The sequence below is a fragment of the Lepus europaeus genome, chromosome 21 (assembly GCF_033115175.1).
Source record: "Lepus europaeus isolate LE1 chromosome 21, mLepTim1.pri, whole genome shotgun sequence".
Taxonomy (NCBI): domain Eukaryota; kingdom Metazoa; phylum Chordata; class Mammalia; order Lagomorpha; family Leporidae; genus Lepus; species Lepus europaeus.
This window is the reverse complement of record NC_084847.1, coordinates 46,194,931-46,215,210: the sequence shown is the minus strand read 5'-3', so window position 1 is coordinate 46,215,210 and position 20,280 is coordinate 46,194,931. Positions and strand designations below refer to the sequence as shown.

At 42.4% G+C, this 20,280-nt stretch overlaps 1 protein-coding gene across 1 annotated transcript in view; it reads right to left on the bottom strand.

The window, feature by feature from the left end:
• Positions 1-371: 371 nt before the first annotated feature.
• Positions 372-20,280, bottom strand: part of LOC133750638 (S-adenosyl-L-methionine-dependent tRNA 4-demethylwyosine synthase TYW1) — a 221,777-nt gene continuing 201,868 nt past the window's right edge. The window contains exon 16 of the mRNA XM_062180246.1: positions 372-1,572. Within this exon, the coding sequence (XP_062036230.1) occupies positions 1,351-1,572 (222 nt within the window). The 3' untranslated portion in view covers positions 372-1,350. The remainder of the gene's footprint in view (positions 1,573-20,280) is intronic.

Below are 20,280 nucleotides of genomic sequence, written 5' to 3'. Positions count from 1 at the left end.
TTGGGTCATCACCCTTGCCTTACAGGTGCACTAGTAGGACACTGAATTGGAAGCAGAGCAGCCAGGGCTTGGTTGGAGTAGGGCAAACCCCCACACATCTGTTATCAGAAGTGAAACAGTGGGAGTGGCATGAATATGGGGAGGAGAGCTGTAGGTATTTCCTATAGTTTCCAACAGAGCTGCTTTGACTTTGCCACTTGGAGACAGATAGGTGGCTCGTTTTCAGTTCGGTTGGTCGATATATTACCAATGCATTTCACCTCTTCACACCATAGAAGGTGTTATGAAATTGCTGATATGTTAGCAGCAGGTGGGTCTGTAAGCTTTGGAATTCTGGGGCTGAAAGCTCTCAAAGAGAATTCATGCTCCAAGTCTTTACAAAAGATTGTTTTATTAACTCAATTTTAAAGGAGTTTCAAAATAACTTTGACAACTTGGGGGGAAAAAAAAGATTGACAACAGTATTTTCAATGAGAAAAGACTGGAATCCTAAAGGCAAGCTGGTATAGGGCAGTGAGGGCTCCAGGAGTGAAAGAAGGTGGACCGCTGTGGGTTCTGTGTCCTGGGACGAGGTCAGGACAGCGATTGTTTCCATGGAAAGCACTCGGGTCCCTCACGTCAAGTGCGTTCATGAGGCTCACTGCTCAGTGCCACAGTGTGGCAGCTCCTCCTGCACAGGGGCCCGCGTGCTGGGATCCGGCCCCTGTATTACCTTCTAAGGGGATCTGCACGGGAACGGATGCCAGCTAGCTCAGTTTTAGAGCTGAGTGACTATCATAAAAAAGGGTCAGAAGCAAAAATTTCAAGTCATTGACACAGTACTGAAAAGTAACTGGAAACTGTGAAGACAAATTTTTTTCCAGGGCTGTTGTCTTAAGATGTAAGAAGGGGTTGGGCTCTTCTCTTTGAGGGAGCAGGCACATTTAGCTAAGGGTGCTCCAATTCAGTGCTCAGTGGCTGTTCCACAAGAAGCCAACATCCCAGGAGGAGGAAGAGGAAGAGAAGAGGCTCAGCTGTTCATTCCTGTACAACAAATCGTGACTAGCGCTTCAGGAAGTCTTCCAGAAATATAGTTTAAAACTATTAGTTAAATCCTTGTGGTGACTGTCTACTTCCTCCTAAAAGCTGATTTCCCTCTGAGAAACAAAACCAGGGAAGAAGCTGAGTTCGGCTAAGAAATACTAGAGATGAGTCTTGGGCACCCATGGTGTGGAAGCCATCTCTCCTACCCAGGTATGCAACTCATGTCTCAACTACAGGAAACAATATCATTTATCCTTGGAAAAATCATAGGAGCCCAAGAACCTTGTGGGCCATCTGGCTTTTATCCTTTAGATCCTGAAGATAAGCTCAACAGCCGGAAATATCCTTTGGTTTGTTCTTTCTCTGGTATCTCGTGTCCTTGGGATCAAAGCCTCTTTCGCTGGCACCAAACAACGCCCACTCTGGAGTTTTTGCCATATAATCCTGGGCGCTGAAAGTTTCTGACCCATCACTATCTTCATATGCCTCGATGAGCTCCTGGAAGCGGTTGTAGTCGATCCACGTCCACCATTCTCCGTCAATCTTAAACTGGAGAGAAAGAATTTGTCAGGTCGGGAGCAACAACAGCCATGGGGGAAAACACACAAACAGCACGATTATCACAAACGAGTCTGATTTTGTCTATCTTGTGAAGTAAAACTCTTACATGTGCCAAATAAGGTTTCCTATCAAAGCAATCTGTACTTCAAAGGAGAGGTATCTTTTCCCTCCGGCCCACTGCCATGCCAGACCTGGGAGATGCAATCATTGCATAAGGAGGCCAAGTTCATGTTAGGCAGCAGGGCTAAATCATTCAGCGTCACGGCACGCTGATGGTCAAGCTCATTCTACTTCCTGCAGCTGCTGCGTTTTATCTGGCACGAATTTTCACGGCTGTGGTCGCAGCACCTAGTGGAAGCCTTTTGTTACTAAGCCTTGCTTGAGTTATTAGTAAAGCCTTAATCAATGACTTGTAATTCTGCAATGCTAACTAAATGACTCAAACTAGCCTTTTTAGTCTAATGTGGATACAATATCTCATTAGTGCGGAAAGCCTTGTTAAGAATTTCAATTCAATAAAGGAGAATAATCCAATTTGTACTCTCTTAAGGAAATTGGTTCTCAAAAGTCACTGTGGAATAATGACCTGGAATGAAGAGAACAGAAAGAAAGTTGAGGAGGCGCTGAAGGAAACAGTAATTGAACTGTTAAGGCTTTGGGTTCAAAGCATCTGTTTGGAATTCATTTGTGTCAATGTATAACGAATACCTGACTCATAAACAGTATTTCTGTTACGCCACTGCCTTTTATAAAATCCTTGATGAACCCTGCGGACCTAGTTGAGTAACAATATCCTGTTCCAGCTGAAAATAATGTTGAAAACACACAGGCTCCTGGTTTGAAAAACTAAAATGTACTGAACACTAATAGAGTCTGATTTTTTTTTAATCCAATAGCTTAAGAGCTTTCTAGGGGAAAAATGCTAAAGAAATGGAAAAGTTCAATTAGTCTCTCTCTCAATGACGAGAAGTTTTCTTTTAATGAGACCAATCTTTGAAATGGTGTCCTAGGGCTCTATGAACTTTGCAACCCGAGATGTGAAATCCAGATCTTGCCTTCATTTTCTCTCCCCACGATGTCTATCCCCGAGGGTTTCTGCTACTGTGAAGGAAAAAAAAAAATCAATCCCTGCTGTTCCCAGGCAGGGAGCCTCAAAGCTGCACAGCCAAAGGCGACCTCCCCTTCCCTGGCCCCCTCCATATCCAAACATCAGTGGCCAGACGCCATGATCCTGCTGCCCCTGGCACGATGTTGCCCGACACAGGCCCTTCTGGGTGGGTTTCCCAACTGATGGACCTTCTGAATCCAGTTCTGGCTTCTTCCAACTTCTATGGATTGCCTAAACATGGCACCTAAATATCAAATCTGCAGCTGCAGGCTCTGTGAGCCGTCTCCCTCTTACATGACTCCACGCTCTTCCCTCTGTCTGACACCCACTTATGCCTCAAGTTCTCATTCTTGGCTATGGGACATTTTAACTTGCTTTAGACCATGACAGTTCCTCCACTGCAGGTCTACTGCGCCCAAAGCTGCCCAAGAGTAGCACCTTACAAAGGTTCACCCCACCCTACTGAGACTGCTGGCTTTGTGAATACAGCTGACTGGCCACTTAGGCTGTCTGTCACTGAGGATGTGCAAGGGTCTAGCCCCTTCCTCCTTACCTCTTAACAAAGCTAGCTGACCACATAATGAGAAAAATTCCACCTGTTCCTTGACTTCTTGAGGGGGCATGGTGGGATTTTGCTGTTATTGGCTCCACAGAACAGAACAGAGTGTTTTGATGTATTCATGGCAGAGGACACAATACCAACACCTGACTGGATAGGGAGTGACTTACTAGGTAGTATAGAAATAGACATGTCATTAACATGTGTGTAAGTAACATGAGGCCAACAAGGAAGCCTAGTTATTGTTCCCTGCTGTCAACATTTATGTAGTGCTAATGATGGACTTGGTCCAGTCACAAAAAAATTAAAAGTAATTACAGAACAACACAGCACACGCAGAGAGTAAGGTTACACATAAGGCACTTTGGGAGCACACAGTCCACACAGGGCTCACTGCCTCGCTGGCTGAGAGACAAGACATAGAAAGCCATATTCTTCCCCTCACCATTTCCTCCTCTATGGGGGTTTAGATCTCTGGGTGTGAGGTCTGACTCCATGGCACCATAATGCTGCCCTTCCTTGTCCCTCGAACTCTAACAATATTCACTGGCCATGGATGGTCTAAGACAGACTAAAGAGAAGTCGGGATTGGAGCAACAGGTCTATTTTTTTCCCCAGAACCTACAGTGAGAAATGTCTTTTATATGCTAATCTGTATGTACACACACACACACAGGAAACGACAAATGATATGCAACACATTTCCTTGAAAAACAACTGCTGGTTACAACCCACTAAATTGTTTTTCTAACTTCTAATGCAGTTTCAAGTGTGTGCACTAGAACACCTGGTCTCTTCTGGCTGTAAAGCCCTACCTGGGTTAAAAGAACTTAGTTTCACAGATACAACAATTACAAGGGACCCAATCTGACAGATGACAACAAGTCCGATTCCTAATATCAATCAATCAAACTGGCAGACCCAGTAGCTACAGTGCTCTGTGATCTGGCCACTGTAACAAAATGCCACAGACCAGTGGTTCAACCACATCTACTTTCTCACACTTCTGGAGGCTGGAAGTCCATGATAAGGTTCTTGCCAATTGTTTCTAGTGAGGACTCTCTTCTTGGCAAGTAGATGCTGTGGCTTTCCTATACCTAACATGGCCTTCTCTCAGTCCATGCACATGGAAAGAGAACAAGTGAGTTCTCTGGTGTTTCCCTCTCTGTAAAACACTTCCATGTATTTATTTGAGAGACTGAGACAGAGAGAGAGAGCGAGTGAGCGAGTGAGCACACTCTCTACTGGTTTACTCCCCCAGTCACTGTAATGGCTGGCACTGGGCTGGGCTAAAGACAGGAATCCAACCTGGTCTCCCACGTGGGTGGTACGAAGAGAGCTGCTTGTGCTATCATCATCACTGCTGCCTCCCGAGGTGCACATAGGCAGGATTAGGTACACAGGTAGCAGGAGCCAGGTATCAAACCCAGGCACTCCGATATGGAATGCAGGCATCTTAAATTAGTTTCCTGGTGTCCTGTCACTTCTTATAAGGATGCTAATCCCGTGGGGATTAAGACTCACCCTTCAGGGGCCTGTGCTGTGGCACTGTGGGTTGATGCCCTGGCCTGGGACACCGGCATCCCATATAGGCATCGGTTCGAGACAGGCTACTCCACTTTTGATCCAGCTCTCTGCTGTGGCCTGGGCAAGCAGTGGAAAATGGCCCAGGTCCTTGGGCCCCTGAGCCCACATGGGAGACCCAAAGCAAGCTCCTGGCTCCTGATTGGTGTGGCTCCGGCTGTTGTGGCCAATTGGGGGTAAGCCATTGGGTGGAAGACCTCTCTCTCTCTCTCTGCTTCTCCTCTCTCTGTGTAACTCTGACTTTCAAATAGACAAATCTTTAAAAAAAAAAAAAGACTCACCCTTCAAACCTTCATTTAACCTTTCTTTTTAAAAAAGGATTTATTTTAGTTATTTGAAAGGCAGCGTTACAGAGAGGTAGAGACAGTGAGAGAGAAAGAGAGAGAGAGAGAGAGAGAGATCTTCCATACACTGGTTCACTCCTCAAATGCTGCCAATGACGGGCTGGGCCAGGCCCAAGCCAGGAGCCTCCTCTGGGTCTCCCATGTGCGTGCAGGGGCCTAAGGACCTGAGCCATCCTCCACTGCCCTCCCAGGCACATCAGCAGGGAGCTGGGTCAGAAGTGCAGCAGCCAGGACCCCACCCAGTGCCCATATGGGATGCTGACGCTGCTGGCAGGGGCTTTAACCCGCTGCCCCATAAGGCTGACCCCAAACCCTCATTTAACCTTAGCCACTTCCTTAGAAATCTCATCTCCAAATAAAGCCACATTAGGGGTTAGAACAGCAACAGAGGGATTTTGGAGAAATACAAACATTTAGTCCATAACAGCAGATTACTCTGAAATTAACACGGAATCATCAGACCCCCAGGGACAAAACTGCCTCTATATAGGCCTCCTGTAAGTCAATCTGAGAACAACCACTCTGAACCACATGAGTTAACAGACAGCTCAGAAAAGCCAAATTGTTTCATGCAAAAGGCAGAGGCTAAAAGGGCAAAATTCTACATGATTGACACATGAATAGTGCTGAGAGACAGCTGCATAAACAGAGGAACGAAACCCCAAATCATAAAATCTGAGGTTAGGTATCCTGAGACATGAGGTCAGCCTGCTTCAAGAATTCCTTAGATCCAAAGTAAAAGAAGAGGTAAATCTATGCAGAATTACAAATAAACTCAAAAGGTCATAGATGATCTCAAAAACACACCACAGTCAGGTGGAGCCCTGACTAAATAAAGCCAGGCTGCTGTGGATCTATGGCTTCGCCAGGCAGATCTGCCAGGACGGGCTCCCATCATCCAGAAATAGCCACTGCTCCCCAAGCGCCTTGTTCTCATTATTTTCTCATCTTGTACACAGAGAAAATTTCATGGAACAGAAAAAGGACAACATAGGTTCTTTATTATTGTCAATGTTTTTAAAAGATTCTACCAAAGGTGGTGAATTAAACATGTGCATTCACTTTGACTTCCTCTTGAAACCCCAGAGTGGCAAGGGCATTATGAAAAGATAGATGGGTGGCCGGAGCAGGCAGGATAGCAGCTGTGCACTGGGCACAGTGAAGAGTCAAGGCGGGTGTGTTAGAAGGTGCCTCTGCAGGGTTTTCTTCAAGAAGATGAACCAGACGGAAAACCCAACATATACGAAAGTCTGAGAGGAGAGACAGATGATAACAGAGTGGCTGAGAGCTGAGTTAGCTGAAGAACACAGCAATATAGACAAAAACAAAACAAAACAAAACAAAAAACCAAACAATAAAACATTTATCAACTCCAGGGAAACCAAAATGTTCTGCTGGGAAGATCACAAGGCTCAGTAGTGGACGGTGTTCCCATGGTCGTAATATTACAAAAGAAAACAATCTAAGAAGTTAATATGCATTTGCTGGGAGGGTGCGGGAATGGGGAAGGGCATGATGGGGGAAGATAGGAGAGAGCTTGATTCTCACCTTCCACGTAGGTCTACAGTAAAGCAATAAAAGAAAAGTGGGGGAGGCAGGAAAATAAGCACAAAAGAACAATCCAGAAAACTTGACAATAGTTGTTACTTGAGAAGGGGGAAAGGAGGTGTGTTTGTATCTGAAGAGGGTACAGGAACTGCTGGTTTTCTTTGTGATAAACTTTGACACTTTAAACTTCACACGTAGAATTTAAGACAAAACTGAAGTCTAAAATAAAAGTGACCATATCCACCCAAGAAAGGAAAAAGGTATATTACTCACAAGCTAAGCCCCACACACTGTGAGACAAAGGTGAAGAGAAGACTGGCAGGCACAGGGCCCTGACAAATGATCGTGGGGTATCCTGCTGGGCTCTGCGGTCAGCTCTCTGACATGTGTGATCTACCTAACGAGCACGTATCTTTAAAATGAAAGCAAAAGTCTGGAGAAGCAAAGTCACAAATGTGCTGAAGGTCATGTCCTTGGGGAGTGGGAGGGCAAAGTTTCAGATCAGAGGGTGTTAAAGAGCTCATGGTCATTACCCCTGCTGTGAGCTTTCAAACTAGGAATTCTGAGCTGATATTAACCATGTCTCTCAAGTAGTTCTGTGGAGACAGCAAAGAGATTTTGCCTGTTTTTTTACCCTGGATTTATTTATGCACAATATTTCTGTAAACTCCTTCTGTTTAAATTATGTCAAAGTTACAGAAGAACATCTTAGGATGCTTCAGCTATTCTTGGGATAAAGTCTGACAATGCCCACACTGAGGAGCTACCTGCTGTCTAGTAATGGTTTCCCTACTCACAGAGAGCAGAGGAGAGCCACTGACAGTGCTCCAGGGCAAATATGAGTGACCCAAAAGCTTCATATGCAGACCTCTAAAGTCAGCTCTTTCTTTTATTTACACTCCTTCCATCCCTTCTGGTAAAATAACAACAACAACAACAACAAAAAATCTGCCGTAGTCAGAGATATTCTACCTGAACTGGTTCTTAATACTACAGGCAAGCAGGTTGCCTCTGTGTTTTGGACATTAAGAACTGACTTTCCATTGGTTTCACTTGTAGCTTCTACATGGACAAATCTGATTTAAGAGCCACAGCTACTTTCAACCCAAAATGCCACAAACAAAACTTCATGTCATTTGGCCTGCCCCCAATCTGTCTCAACCTGCTCTGAAGGTTGACCGAGCTTCTAAATGATAGCTACTCTGAAAGTTACAGTCATTCAAAGCCCTCGTATTTCTGCACACTGAAGACTTAAAAATGAGCAAATTCTTATAATAGCTGAAAAAAGTAAATCAAGATCTATTTGCAAAATATGGGGGTCTCTAACACCAAACTCACTTTCGCCTCTGACTGGAGTTCAGGGATCCCTGAGAATATCTTCAGATGGGAGAATTCCTTAGAAGGATCCACAGGGCTCACTGAAAGCTGTTTTACTCACAGCATGACTCGTTACAGTATCCGGATACAGAGTAAAATCAGCCAACGGCAGAGGCACACGAGACCAAGTGTAGGAGAGAGCTACATGCCTGGGCTTCCAGATATGATCCCTGTGCAGTCACAGGCGCAGCCAACATCTCCCAGCAGTGCTGTGTGACAGGACACATGGGTGCTGCCGGCCAGGGAAGCTCACCCAAGACCTGGTATCCCCAGTGTGTACTGGGGCTCAGTCACCAGGCATGTCTGACTGCCGGGTGTCTGCCCTTGGTTTCCAGCACCTCCACAGGCTGAGCCAATATTGCATGGCCCAAAGCTCCCGCCCTAAGATCCTGTGAGTGGCACTGATTATCTGGTGTGGCTCAGGCTATGGATAAACAAAGACACTCTTGCCTAGAGATCACTCCCAGAAGCTGAGGGCAAAGGTCAGCCCTATTCTTGGGATCAAATTCATCCTTTACTGCATGTCCAGATCACAAAGTCCAGGTATAACAGACAAAATGGAATAATACAAAAACAGAACACTGACAAGAAAAAGCATACTGGCTGTTATTTAGTCTCTATTATTTTCCACATAGGTCTTCCAAGCGATAGTCATATTTATGGACCAAACAGTAGGGGGAGCAGCAAAGAAAGACCAGGGACAGTTTGAGACAGCCGTGGTTCTGGAGTACAAAAAGTGCTACAGTAACTTTTCCCATTAATATAATTAATTAAAAATGAATTAATCAAATTCATTAAGTAATTTTATTTATTTGAAAGGCACAGAGACTGAAAAGAGAGACAACCTTCTATCTGCTGGTTCACTCCCCCAACTGCCCAAAACAGCCAGTGGGTGGGCCAGGCCAAAGCCAGGCACTCAAGGACCTAACTAACTACTTGAAAATCACCTGTTGACTCCTATGGTGTGCATTAGCAGGGAAGCTGGAGTTGGTAGTGCAGCTGGGACTTGAACCCTACGATTCCCATACAGGATACAGATACCCCAAGCAGTGCCTTAACCACCATGCCGAATTCTCACCTTATGAATTTTGTTTTTGCAAGCAGTAGTGACAACTGTGCTGTGTATTCTTTGTGTAAGAGGAGGCAGAGAGCACAGAAAAGCAACTTCAAAGTACATCTATTGGCTGTGATGGTCAAATGCTGAGCAGTGTGGCTCCCCTTTGCTGAGTACAAGGTGATCAGCAAGATGCATGTGGCAACAGTTGTCTGGGGCCATTTTGAGAGACAAACTACAAAATTAAATTCTAGGTATACCCCAGAGCAATTAGAAGAAGTTTTTATCTGGAAACTCATTTTCTGGAGTTTCAATCTTAATCTCCAATTTTGCTGGAGTAGAGCTAAATCCTCTAAGTGCTGCCACCAAAATGCCAATTTTCTCTGTCATTTTTATAAAGTAACTGCTGGGAGCAACAAGGAGCTCAGGCGAGCTCCACCTGTACCACTGAAGGGAAAACGTGCAGTCAATTGGTTTGTTAAGAGAACAGAGACACACAGTCCACTTCTCAATTCAAGATGGGAGGGCTTGGGGAAATGACAGCTCTTCTTTCATTTCCCTTAACAGATTACAAATGTGTAAATCTAAGGAAGAGAACTCTGTCATCAGTGTCCCACTACCTACAGGGTTTCAAACTTGAAAACTCACAAAGTGGATGACCTTGGAGATCTAGGAGATTTCTGCTGGGTGAGCTGGGATGGGGTGTGTGCCCCATTTCCAACAGATGTCCCACTTTGACTATCTTGTCTGTCTGCTCTGTAGCATCTGAAAGGGAGCATGTGGGTACTTTAACAAGTTAATGGAGTGGCTGGTGCTATGGTGTAGCAGGTTAAGCCTCTGCCTGAGGCGCCAGCATTGCATATGGGCGCTAGTTTGTGTCCTGGCTGCCCCCTCTTCCAATCCAACTCCCTGGTTATGGCCCAGGAAAGCAGTAGAAGATGGTCCAAGTGCTTGGGCCCCTACACTCATGTGAGAGACCTGGAAGAAGCTCCTGGCTCCTGGCTGAGGATTGGTCCAGCTCCAGCCATTGCGGCCATCTGGGGAGTGAACAGTGGATGGAAGATCTCTCTCTGTCTCTCCTTTTCTCTGTAACTCTGACTCTTAACTAACTAACTAAATAAATAAATGTTAATGGAAAAGGGAATTTAAGATGTTTATTTTGGTGCAAAATGTTTTTGTAATCCATGCATAGTCTTTTCATGTCACATGTTTGAGGGCCCTTCACACAATGCAGTTCAGAATAGCTTTTCTGTTTTTGAAACATTTGGGGGTGAAGTCTATCCATGCAATATTTGCTCTTGAACAAGACTTGTAATCTTTTAGCCTCTGCTTCCTCCTGTGGAATATGAGGAAATAGTATTTTATGATTCAAAAGACTTTGTAAGTGTTATTGGCTGTTAGGTTTATTAGTAGACTCCAAAATCAAGCAGTGAAATTACATGTTACTGGGAATGAAAGATGCTAAAATATAAGATTATGGCAGAAGAAAACAGAGTATCTTCAAAGTCCTAGGAGGAAAAACATCTCAGTTTGGAGTTTTCTACTTTGAGAATCATGTATTCAAGAGTGAGAGTAAAATAAAGATGTTTTGGTGGGAGAGGGAAAGACTGTTTTCCACTCAGTTCTGTAGGAAGGAAAACAAAGGTGAATCAAGAAAGAAGTATTGGCTTGGGCCCAGCGCTGTGCTGTAGCGGGTAAAGCTGCCGCTTGCAGAGCTGGCATCCCATATGGTTTGAGTCCCAGCTGCTCCACTTCTGACCCAGCTCTCTGCTGTGGCCTGGGAAAGCAGTGGAAGATGGCCCAAGTCCTTGGGCCCCTGCACCATGTGGGAGACCTGGAAGAAACTCTTAGCTCCTGGCTTCAGATAGGCGCAGCTCTGGCTATTGTGGCCAATTGTGGAGTGAACCAGCGGATGGAAGACCTCTCTCTGTAACTCTGACTTCCAAATAAATAAATAAATCTTTTAAAAAAAGTAGTATTTACATGCATATATCTCAGTATTAACTGCATGAAAGAGTATAGGAATGTCCTTGCATTGTATGTGTTTTCGTAAAGATTTATTTATTTGAAAGGCAGAGTGACAGAGGGATACTCCATCTGCTGGCTCACTCCACAAATGGCCACAATGGCTAGGGATGGCTGGGGCTGGGTCATGCTGAAGCCAGGTGCCAAGAGCCAGGAACTCCATCTGGGTCTCCTTCATGGGTGGCAAGGACTCAAGTACTTGGGCCATCTTCTGCTGCTTCCCAGGTGCACTGCAGGAAGCTGGATTAGAACTGCAGTAACCAGGACTCAAACTGGCACTCCAACATGGGCTGAGGGAGTCTCAAGCTGGGGCTTAACCCACTGTGTTACCATGCTGGGCCTCTGAGCTCCTCAACTGTGCTTAAAAGGATAGAGCAGTGCTGAGCAACTTCAGAATTCAACTAAGTGTAGATTTAACAATAGAAGCGTACAGCATTCTGGGAAGATGGTACAGTAGAAAGCACCAGGAATACCTGCTCCCCCCAAACAAAAATTACCCTGGCAGGATTTGTGTACTCCAACTATTTTAGAACTCTGCAGTCTACGGAAGATTTACAGCTCTTTGGGGAAGGCTTGACAATAAAATGCAGTTAATTTTGGCTGTGTCTTATGCACGTCTTGTGCATATCTTCCTGGAGCAGCTTCCTTGCAACTGGGGGGAGCCAGCATGAGGAACAGGAGACATTTCTTCCTAGTGTGGGGGATCTGTGTTCTGAACGCTGACTGCTACCCATGAGGTACAGACACAAGGGTGGGCAGCCACTGCCACTCGATCCCCCTCATTGTTCCAAGCCAATGCCCCTCTAGCTGAAGTGACTTTAAAGACCAGCAGCTTTTTCCTGTTCTTCACTTTTCTCTTTTCCCTCTTCTGAGAGACAGACATTAAGGACTAAAACATTTAAAATGAACCACTCTGGGGCAGGGACTTGGTGCAGTGGCTTCAGCTGCCTCTCGGGATGCCCACATCCCATATCAGCGCTACTCTATTTCTGATGCAGCTTCCTGTTTAACGTGCACCCCGATGGCTTAATTACTTGAGTCTATTACACCCACAAGGGAGATCCCGATGTTGTTACTGGCTATTGTGGGCTATTGTGAGGAGTGAGCCAGCAGATGGAAGATCTCTTTGTTTCTCTCTTTCAAATACAATGAAAGTAAATAATAATTAAAAACCACCACCACCACCACCACATATACAGGGGGAAATCAGATTGTCACTGTGTATGCCCAGGGAAAAGGAAATGTTTAAGCTTAAGAAAACCTGAAAAGACCTTAAGTTTTACACCTTGGGCTGATTCTCAGCAAAGAGACAGGCTTAACAAAAAAAAAAAAAAAAAAAAAAAAGGACAAAAAACACCTCAGTAAACCCTGAACCCTGAACAAGGAGAATCTGATTTCCAGAGTTACCATAATATTAGATATAAGGGTCCAGTTAAAAAGAAAATTGCAACGGGGTGGGCATTTGGTACAGTTGTAAAGATGCCACTGGGGATGCTGGCATCCCATATGGGATTACCTGGTACCAAGTTCTAGCTGTTTCTCATTCCAGTTTCTTGCTAACATGTACCCCAAGAGGCAGTAGGTAATGACCCCAGTACTTGGGTCCCTGCCTTCCGCATGTAAGATCCAGATAGAGTTCTGTGCTCCTGGCTTCAGCTGGCCTAGCCCTGGCTGTTTTGAGCATTTGTGGAGTGAACCATCAGATGGAAGATTTTTCTCTGTCTTTCTCTCTCTCTCTGGCCCTCTGGCTTTCAGATAAAATGAAAAGAAATACAATCTTAAAAACATCATAAGGCACACAAAGAAAGCACAGCTTATTCAAAGGAAAAAACATAAACCAACAGAAAGAGACCCTGAGAAACACCTGGTAACAGGTATGAAACGAAGAAGTAGAAGCAATGGTCATAAATATGCTTTAAGACATGAAAAAAGTGAAGAAAAGGATGTACAAACAAAATGGAAATATTACAGAGAAAACAGTAAAAAAAAAAAGCTAAAAAGAACAATAACTGAAATAATAAATTCTGGGAATTCAAAGGCAGATTTGAGCAAACAGAAGAAAAAATAAGTGAACTTAAAGAGAAAGGGACAGAGAGAATATCTGAGGAAATAAAGGCTGAAAAATCCTCAATCTGAGAAGGTCATGAATACAGATGCTCCTTTACTTAGGATGCCGATACAGTCTGATAAATCCCTCATAAATTGAAAATTTCATAAAATTTATTTAAAACTCCTAACCTGCCAAACATCATAACAACCCTACCTATCTCTTTTTTTATTTTTTTTAAACATTTTTAAGCTTTTATTCAGTGAGAAAGATGCACAGGAGAGTGAGGACCCTATCTATAGGAGAGAGGTAAATCTAGATTCATTCTGAGTACCAGGAACCAGCCATGTGGAGGAGCATCTAGGCCAGGAAGCATGGGACAGGTGGCCCGAAGGCCATGCAGCCTGGAGGCGCAGGGCCGCAGCAGGCCCCATGCTGGCAAAAGGCCAAGGAAAGGAGAGGGTGGGCACACCATGTCCCAGGCTTTTAATCCACTTCTAAAAGGGAATGGGTAATTAACCTGATTGGCCAGTGGGTGGACACTGTGGCCACCCTACCTACCTCTTACATTAGCTTACTGTTGGTTAAAATCATCTAACACAGAGTCTGTTTTGTAATAACATATTAAATACCTCATGTAATTTATTAAATACTATAGTGAACACCAGAATGGATGTCTGTGGATGGTTTTATATCATCACAAAGTCAAAAGAACGGGAGGCTGCATCATCACAAGTTGAGGACCATCTGTAAATTTTCAAGAAGCTCAACAAACTCCAACTAGGATGAATTAGGAAAAAAAATATTCCAAGACACAATTAATCAAACTGTCAAAAGCCAAAGACAAACACAGAAGGCCGAAAGAAGCAGGAGAAATGGAATTCATAACATACTAGGAATCTACAATAAGGTCATCAGCATATTGGATTTCTCATCAGTAACTTTGGAGGGCAGAGGGATGTTAAAAAAAAAACCAACAAAACAAAAACAGACAAAAAAAAAAAAACACACACAACATCTCTCAACCCAAAATCTATTATCTGGCAAAAAAGCATCCTTTAAATATGAGGAAGAAATTAAGATATTTCCAGATAAACCAAGGCCTGCGAGTCTGCTAGATCTGCTCTGCACGAAGTGATGAGGGAAATCTCGCAGGTTGAAATGAAAGAGAACGAGACAGCAACCCGAACCTGCCTGAAGAAATAAAGATCACAGAAAAGGTAAATACATGAGCAATCGGGAGAGCTAGCATTATTGTAATCTTAGCTTGTAATCGCACATTTTATTTTCAATATGATACAAATTCATCAAAAACAATTATAATTTCAAGTATTAGGGGCACAAGATGTATAGATGCAATTTTGTGATATTTTAAAAGAGTACAAAGTTGTAGAGTTTTTAAGTTATTATAGTTAAGCTGGCATAGATTCATGTTAGACTATTTCAATTATAGAACATTAAATGTAATGCCTATGGTAACCACAAAGAAAACAGCCACACAGTACACACAAAAGGAACAGAGAAGGTAATTAAATTATTTCACACAAATAATCAGTTAAGCAGTAATGGAAAAAAATAAGGAACAAAAACGACTACAAAGCTTATAGAAATCAAACAGCTCAAAACAAACAAAAAGCCATCTAGAAGGGTGGGATACTTAACTTGTTTATGAGCAAGCCACACAGGGCAAATAAGGTTGCAAATCAGGTCTTTTGATGGGTTTTTGTCCCTGCCTTGTAACTGAATATCAAGCTGATAAGTTTTTTTTTTCTTCCCCAAAATTGTGCTTAAAAACCCTAGTACCATCAGCCCCTTCAGGTTTTGCCTCTTAGAGCTCTCCTCCATGCCAGTCTGACTGGAGGTCTTTGACTCTAATAAATCTTGCTTTTAAATTTCAAAAACAAAACCAAACCAAAACAAAAAACCAAAAAGTAGAAACAAACAAAAAACCCAAATAACAAAATGACAGAAGTGTGCCCCCTTTGTCAGCGATTACTCTCCAATCAAGATAGAGATTGGCAGAATAGGTTAAAAAAAAAAAAAAAGACATGATGGAATTATTTGCTATCTGTAGAAGGTTAATTTCAAATGCAAAGAGACAAACAGATTGACAGGGAAGGTCTGGGGAAAAAAAATCTCTACAAATTGGAAGCCAAAGACAGCAGAAGTGGCTGTACTAATATAACACAAAATGGACTATTAAGTCAAATGGTTACAAGAGACAAAGGACAGAATATATTAAACACTTGAATAATATGATAAACCAACTAGGTTTAACAGACATAGAAAACACTCTATTTAACAACAAAATGCACATTCATCTCAAGTGCACACGGGACATTTTCAAGGACAGACTATACGTTACATCACAAATTAAGTTTAAATAGAATGACCAAATGGGATGAAGTTAAAAATCAATATATGAAAGAAACTGGAGAATTAAGAAATTTGTGGAAATTAAACAACACACTCCTAAATAATGAATGGATGAAAGAAAAAAAAAATCACTAGAGAAATCAGAAATCATTAGAGACTAATGAAAACACTGCTTACCAAAGTCTACAAGACACAGCAAAATCAGTGCTAAGGGAGAAATTGATAGCTATTAATGTTTACATCAGAAAAAGAAGGCTTCAAGTAAAAAACTAAGTTTAAAATTTCAGGAACTAGAAAAATAAGAAAAAACTAAATCCAGAGCTAGCAAAAGGAAGGAAATAATAAACTAGAGAAGAAATTTTTTAAAAAATTAGAGAATAGAAAAAATAATCAACAAAACCAAAAAGAGACTCTTGCAAAAGACTGACAAAATTAGCGAGTACTTAACTGGGTGATCTAATAGAAAAAGAAGATTCAAATTAGTAAAGTCAGAAGTGATTTTACTACTAATTCTATAAAAATAAAAAGGATCATAAGATTCTACTATGGAAAGTAGAACACCAAGAAACTGGATAATGTACCGGAAACAAATTCTGAGAAACACAATCTCTCAAGACTAAATTACAAAGAAATAAAAATCTGAAAAGACCTCTAACTAGCAAATGATGATTTAAAAAGCACCCCCTCCAAGAAAAACTCAAAAAACACAAGCTTTGGAACTGATGGTCTGGTTAAAGAGGAACAAAAAATCTTCCTCAAACTTGTCCAAGACATTGAAGAAGCAAAAAGAACAATTCCTGAATCATTCTATGATGCCAGTATTATTATGATACCAAAGCTAGATAAGTATCAGGAAAAGGCTAAATACATGGAAGGATATTCAAGGACCAAAAGACTCTCAACACTGGGAGACTCCAAGATGGCGGATTAGGGAATGACACATTGCACAAGGCTAGAGATAAACAGTAAAACAAAAATAAAAAAGTGTAGGAAGTACACTCTCAGGGGAGAATTGGAGAGAAAACCGCACTGGAAATCACACCAGAGAAAGAGGAATGCCATGGACCAACGTGGAGGTGCAGACAAGCAGCATGAACACAGACACAACACAGGACTGCAGCAGGTGAGAGCCGGAGCGGGTGGCAGCTTGGAGGGATGTGAGACAGGACTTCAACATCCCAGGGTGATATAGCCGGAGGGGGAGTGTGAGGCGAGTCTGGACTTGAGCCCTGGGGGCAAGCGGTTGCTTGCACATTCAGTTGAAGCAGAGGGGGCATGTTTATCTCACCCCAACTTCCCCACAACAGTGCCCGCTGCCCAGCTGAGAAAGGGTGGGAGACATTCTGGGTTTGGGCAGGAGCTACACAGCAACTGAGACAGGACACCATCTTCTTGGCAGCACCGGCGGCAGTGGCAGGGAGAGAGCAACATTCGGCCAGTGGCTCTTGTGTATGTGTGTGACCTAGAGATTCTAGCAGAGGGAAAATCTGCAGTACCCACTGACTTTGAGCCCTGTTAGGAGGTGGCTGGGCACCCATGTAGGACTGTGAGATGCTCCCAGCCTCCCAGCCTCCCAGCATCAAGAAGCCCAGGCATAGCTGGCTCGGGGAACATCTGCCTTCTGTTAGCAAGAGACTGAATACACCCAACTTGGGTGTTACCCTGGAAACTCACTGACCAGAGCTCCCTGGCCACACCCACCACACACCTCTTGGTATTCACTGCAAGTGCAGACATTCCACTAGCCATATAGGCCTAGCTCAAAGGTAAAAGCCATCAGATGGGAAAAAAACCAATTAACTCCACAAATGCCTAAAAATAAATGCAAAAATTCAAGAAACAAGAATAAGGGAGACATCATGACCCACGAAAGGAACACAACAACATTTTAATATTAGAATGTAAGATTAAGAGATTGATGAAATGCTGAAAATGGAATTCAAAAAATTGATCATAGGATTACTCAGAAGCATCATAAGAAAATCCAAAAATTAAAAAAAAAAAAAAACTCATACACGACATCAATGAGTTTTTTCCATGAAATTTTAAAGAGAAATCAAAATGAAATATTAGAAATAAGAGTGTCAATTGTTAAATCAGCAACAGGAGTCACTGTGCATTTGCTTCCCATGCAGGGCCTCTGTCTTTAATGTGTTGTACTATGAGAATTAGTGGTAAAACTAGTTTTAAACAGTACTTTATACTTTGTGTGCCTGTGTGGGTGCAAACTGTTGAAATCTTTACTTAGTACAGAGTTGGTCTTCTGCATATAAAGATAATTAAAAATGAATCTTAATGAAAAATGGGATGGGAGAAGGAGTAGGAGATGGGACGGTTTGCGGGTGGGAGGGTGGTTATGGGGGGAAGATCTGCTATAATCCAAAACTGTACCTTCTGAATTTCTATTTATTATAAAAGTTTTCTATTAAAAAAAAAAAGACCTTCCATAACAGAAATTGAAAGAATTTGTCACAACTTGTCCAGCCTTAAAAAAGATGCTTAAAGATGGGATACTGACAGAAAGATAGCCACCATTATGAAAGAATGCGAAGGCAGAAAATTTCCCAGTAAAAGTACAAAAGAAATCCAAATAAAACAATAGGCATATTTATGCAAAAGTGGCATGGCCAAGTTGTTACTTATCAATAGTCACCTTGAATATAAATAGCCTCAACTCCCCAGTTAAAGATACAGACTGACTGAATGGACTAAAAAATTGCTGCCTACAAGAAACACATCTCAGCACAAAGATACACAAACTAAAAATGAAAGGATAGAAAAAGATACTTCATGCTAATGGAAAGCAAAAAAGGGCAGGTGTTACCATCCTAATATCAGACAAAATAGACTTTAACACAAAACTGTTAAAAGAGACAAAGGGCACAATGTAATGATTAAGGGATCAATTCAACAGGAAGATGTGACTATAATAAATGTATACATGCCCAATTACAGGGCACCTGGCTATTTAAAAGAAATGTTAATGTATCTAAAGGGAGACATAGACTCCAATACAATAGTAACGGGGGACTTCAACACACAACTTTCATCGATGGACAGATCAACCAGACAGAAAATCATCGAAGAAACAACAGAGCTAATCAACACTACAGACCAAAATTACCTAACTGATATCGACTGAACTTTTCACCCTACAGTTATAGAATACACATTCTTCTCATCAGTGCTTGGAACTCTGTCTAGGATATACCATATACTAGGCCATAAAGCAAGTCTCAACAAATTGAAAAAAATCGAAATTATACCATTCATCTTCTCTGACCACAATGGAATGAACTGGAAATCAACAACTCAAGATCTCTAGAACATACGCAAACACATGGAGACTAAACAACATGCTCCTGAGTGAACAGCAGGTCACAGAAGAAATCAAAAGAGAAACCAAAAAATTTCTGGAAAAGAATGAAGATGACAATACATCATTTCAAATCTTATGGGATACAGCAAAAGCCGTGTTGAGAGAAGTTTACAGCAATTGACGCCTACATGAAGAAATTGGAAAGATACCAAATAAATGAGTTATCAATAAATCTCAAGGACCTAGAAAAACAACAACAAACTAAATGCAAAATTAGTAGGAGAAAAGAAATAATTAAAATTAGGCCGGCGCCGTGGCTTAACAGGCTAATCCTCCGCCTTGCAGCGCCGGCACACCGGGTTCTAGTCCCGGTCGGGGCACCGATCCTGTCCCGGTTGCCCCTCTTCCAGGCCAGCTCTCTGCTGTGGCCAGGGAGTGCAGTGGAGGATGGCCCAAGTCCTTGGGCCCTGCACCCCATGGGAGACCAGGAGAAGCACCTGGCTCCTGCCATCGGATCAGCGCGGTGCGCCGGCCGTAGCGCGCCTACCGCGGCGGCCATTGGAGGGTGAACCAACGGCAAAGGAAGACCTTTCTCTCTGTCTCTCTCTCTCTCTCACTGTCCACTCTGCCTGTCAAAAATAAAAAAAAAAAAAAAAAAAAAAAAGAAATAATTAAAATTAGAGAAAAAATAAACAAAACTGAAAAACAAATAATACAAAAGATCAATAAAATGAAGAGCTGGCTTTATATAAAATAAAAAAAATTGATAGACCATTGGCCCAACTAACCAAAAAAAAAAAAAAAAAAAAAGAGGGAGAAGACCCAAAACAATAAAATTGGGGATGGAAAAGGAAATTAACAACAGACACCACAGAAATAAAAAGAACCATCAGGAATTATTACAAAGAGCTGTATGCCAACAAATTGGGAAACCTAGTAGAAATGGACAGATTCCTAGACACATACAATCTACCAAAATTGAGTCATAAAAACATACAAAACCTAAACAAACCAATAACCAAGATGGAAATTGAATCAGTAATAAAGGCCCTCCCAACAAAGAAAAGCCCATGACTAATGGGTTCATGCTGAATTCTACCAGACATTTAAAAAAGAACTAATTCCAATTGTTTTCAAGCTTTTCAAAACAATTGAAAGGGAGGGAATCCTCCCAGACTCCTTCTAGGAAGCCTGAATCACCTTAATTCCTAAGCCAGAAAAAGATACAAAAGAGAAAGAGAATAACAGACCAATATCCCTGATGAACACAGATGTAAAAATCTTCAACAAAATATTGGTTAATCAAATTCAAATACACATCAGAAAGATCATTCACCTGGACCAAGTGGGATTTA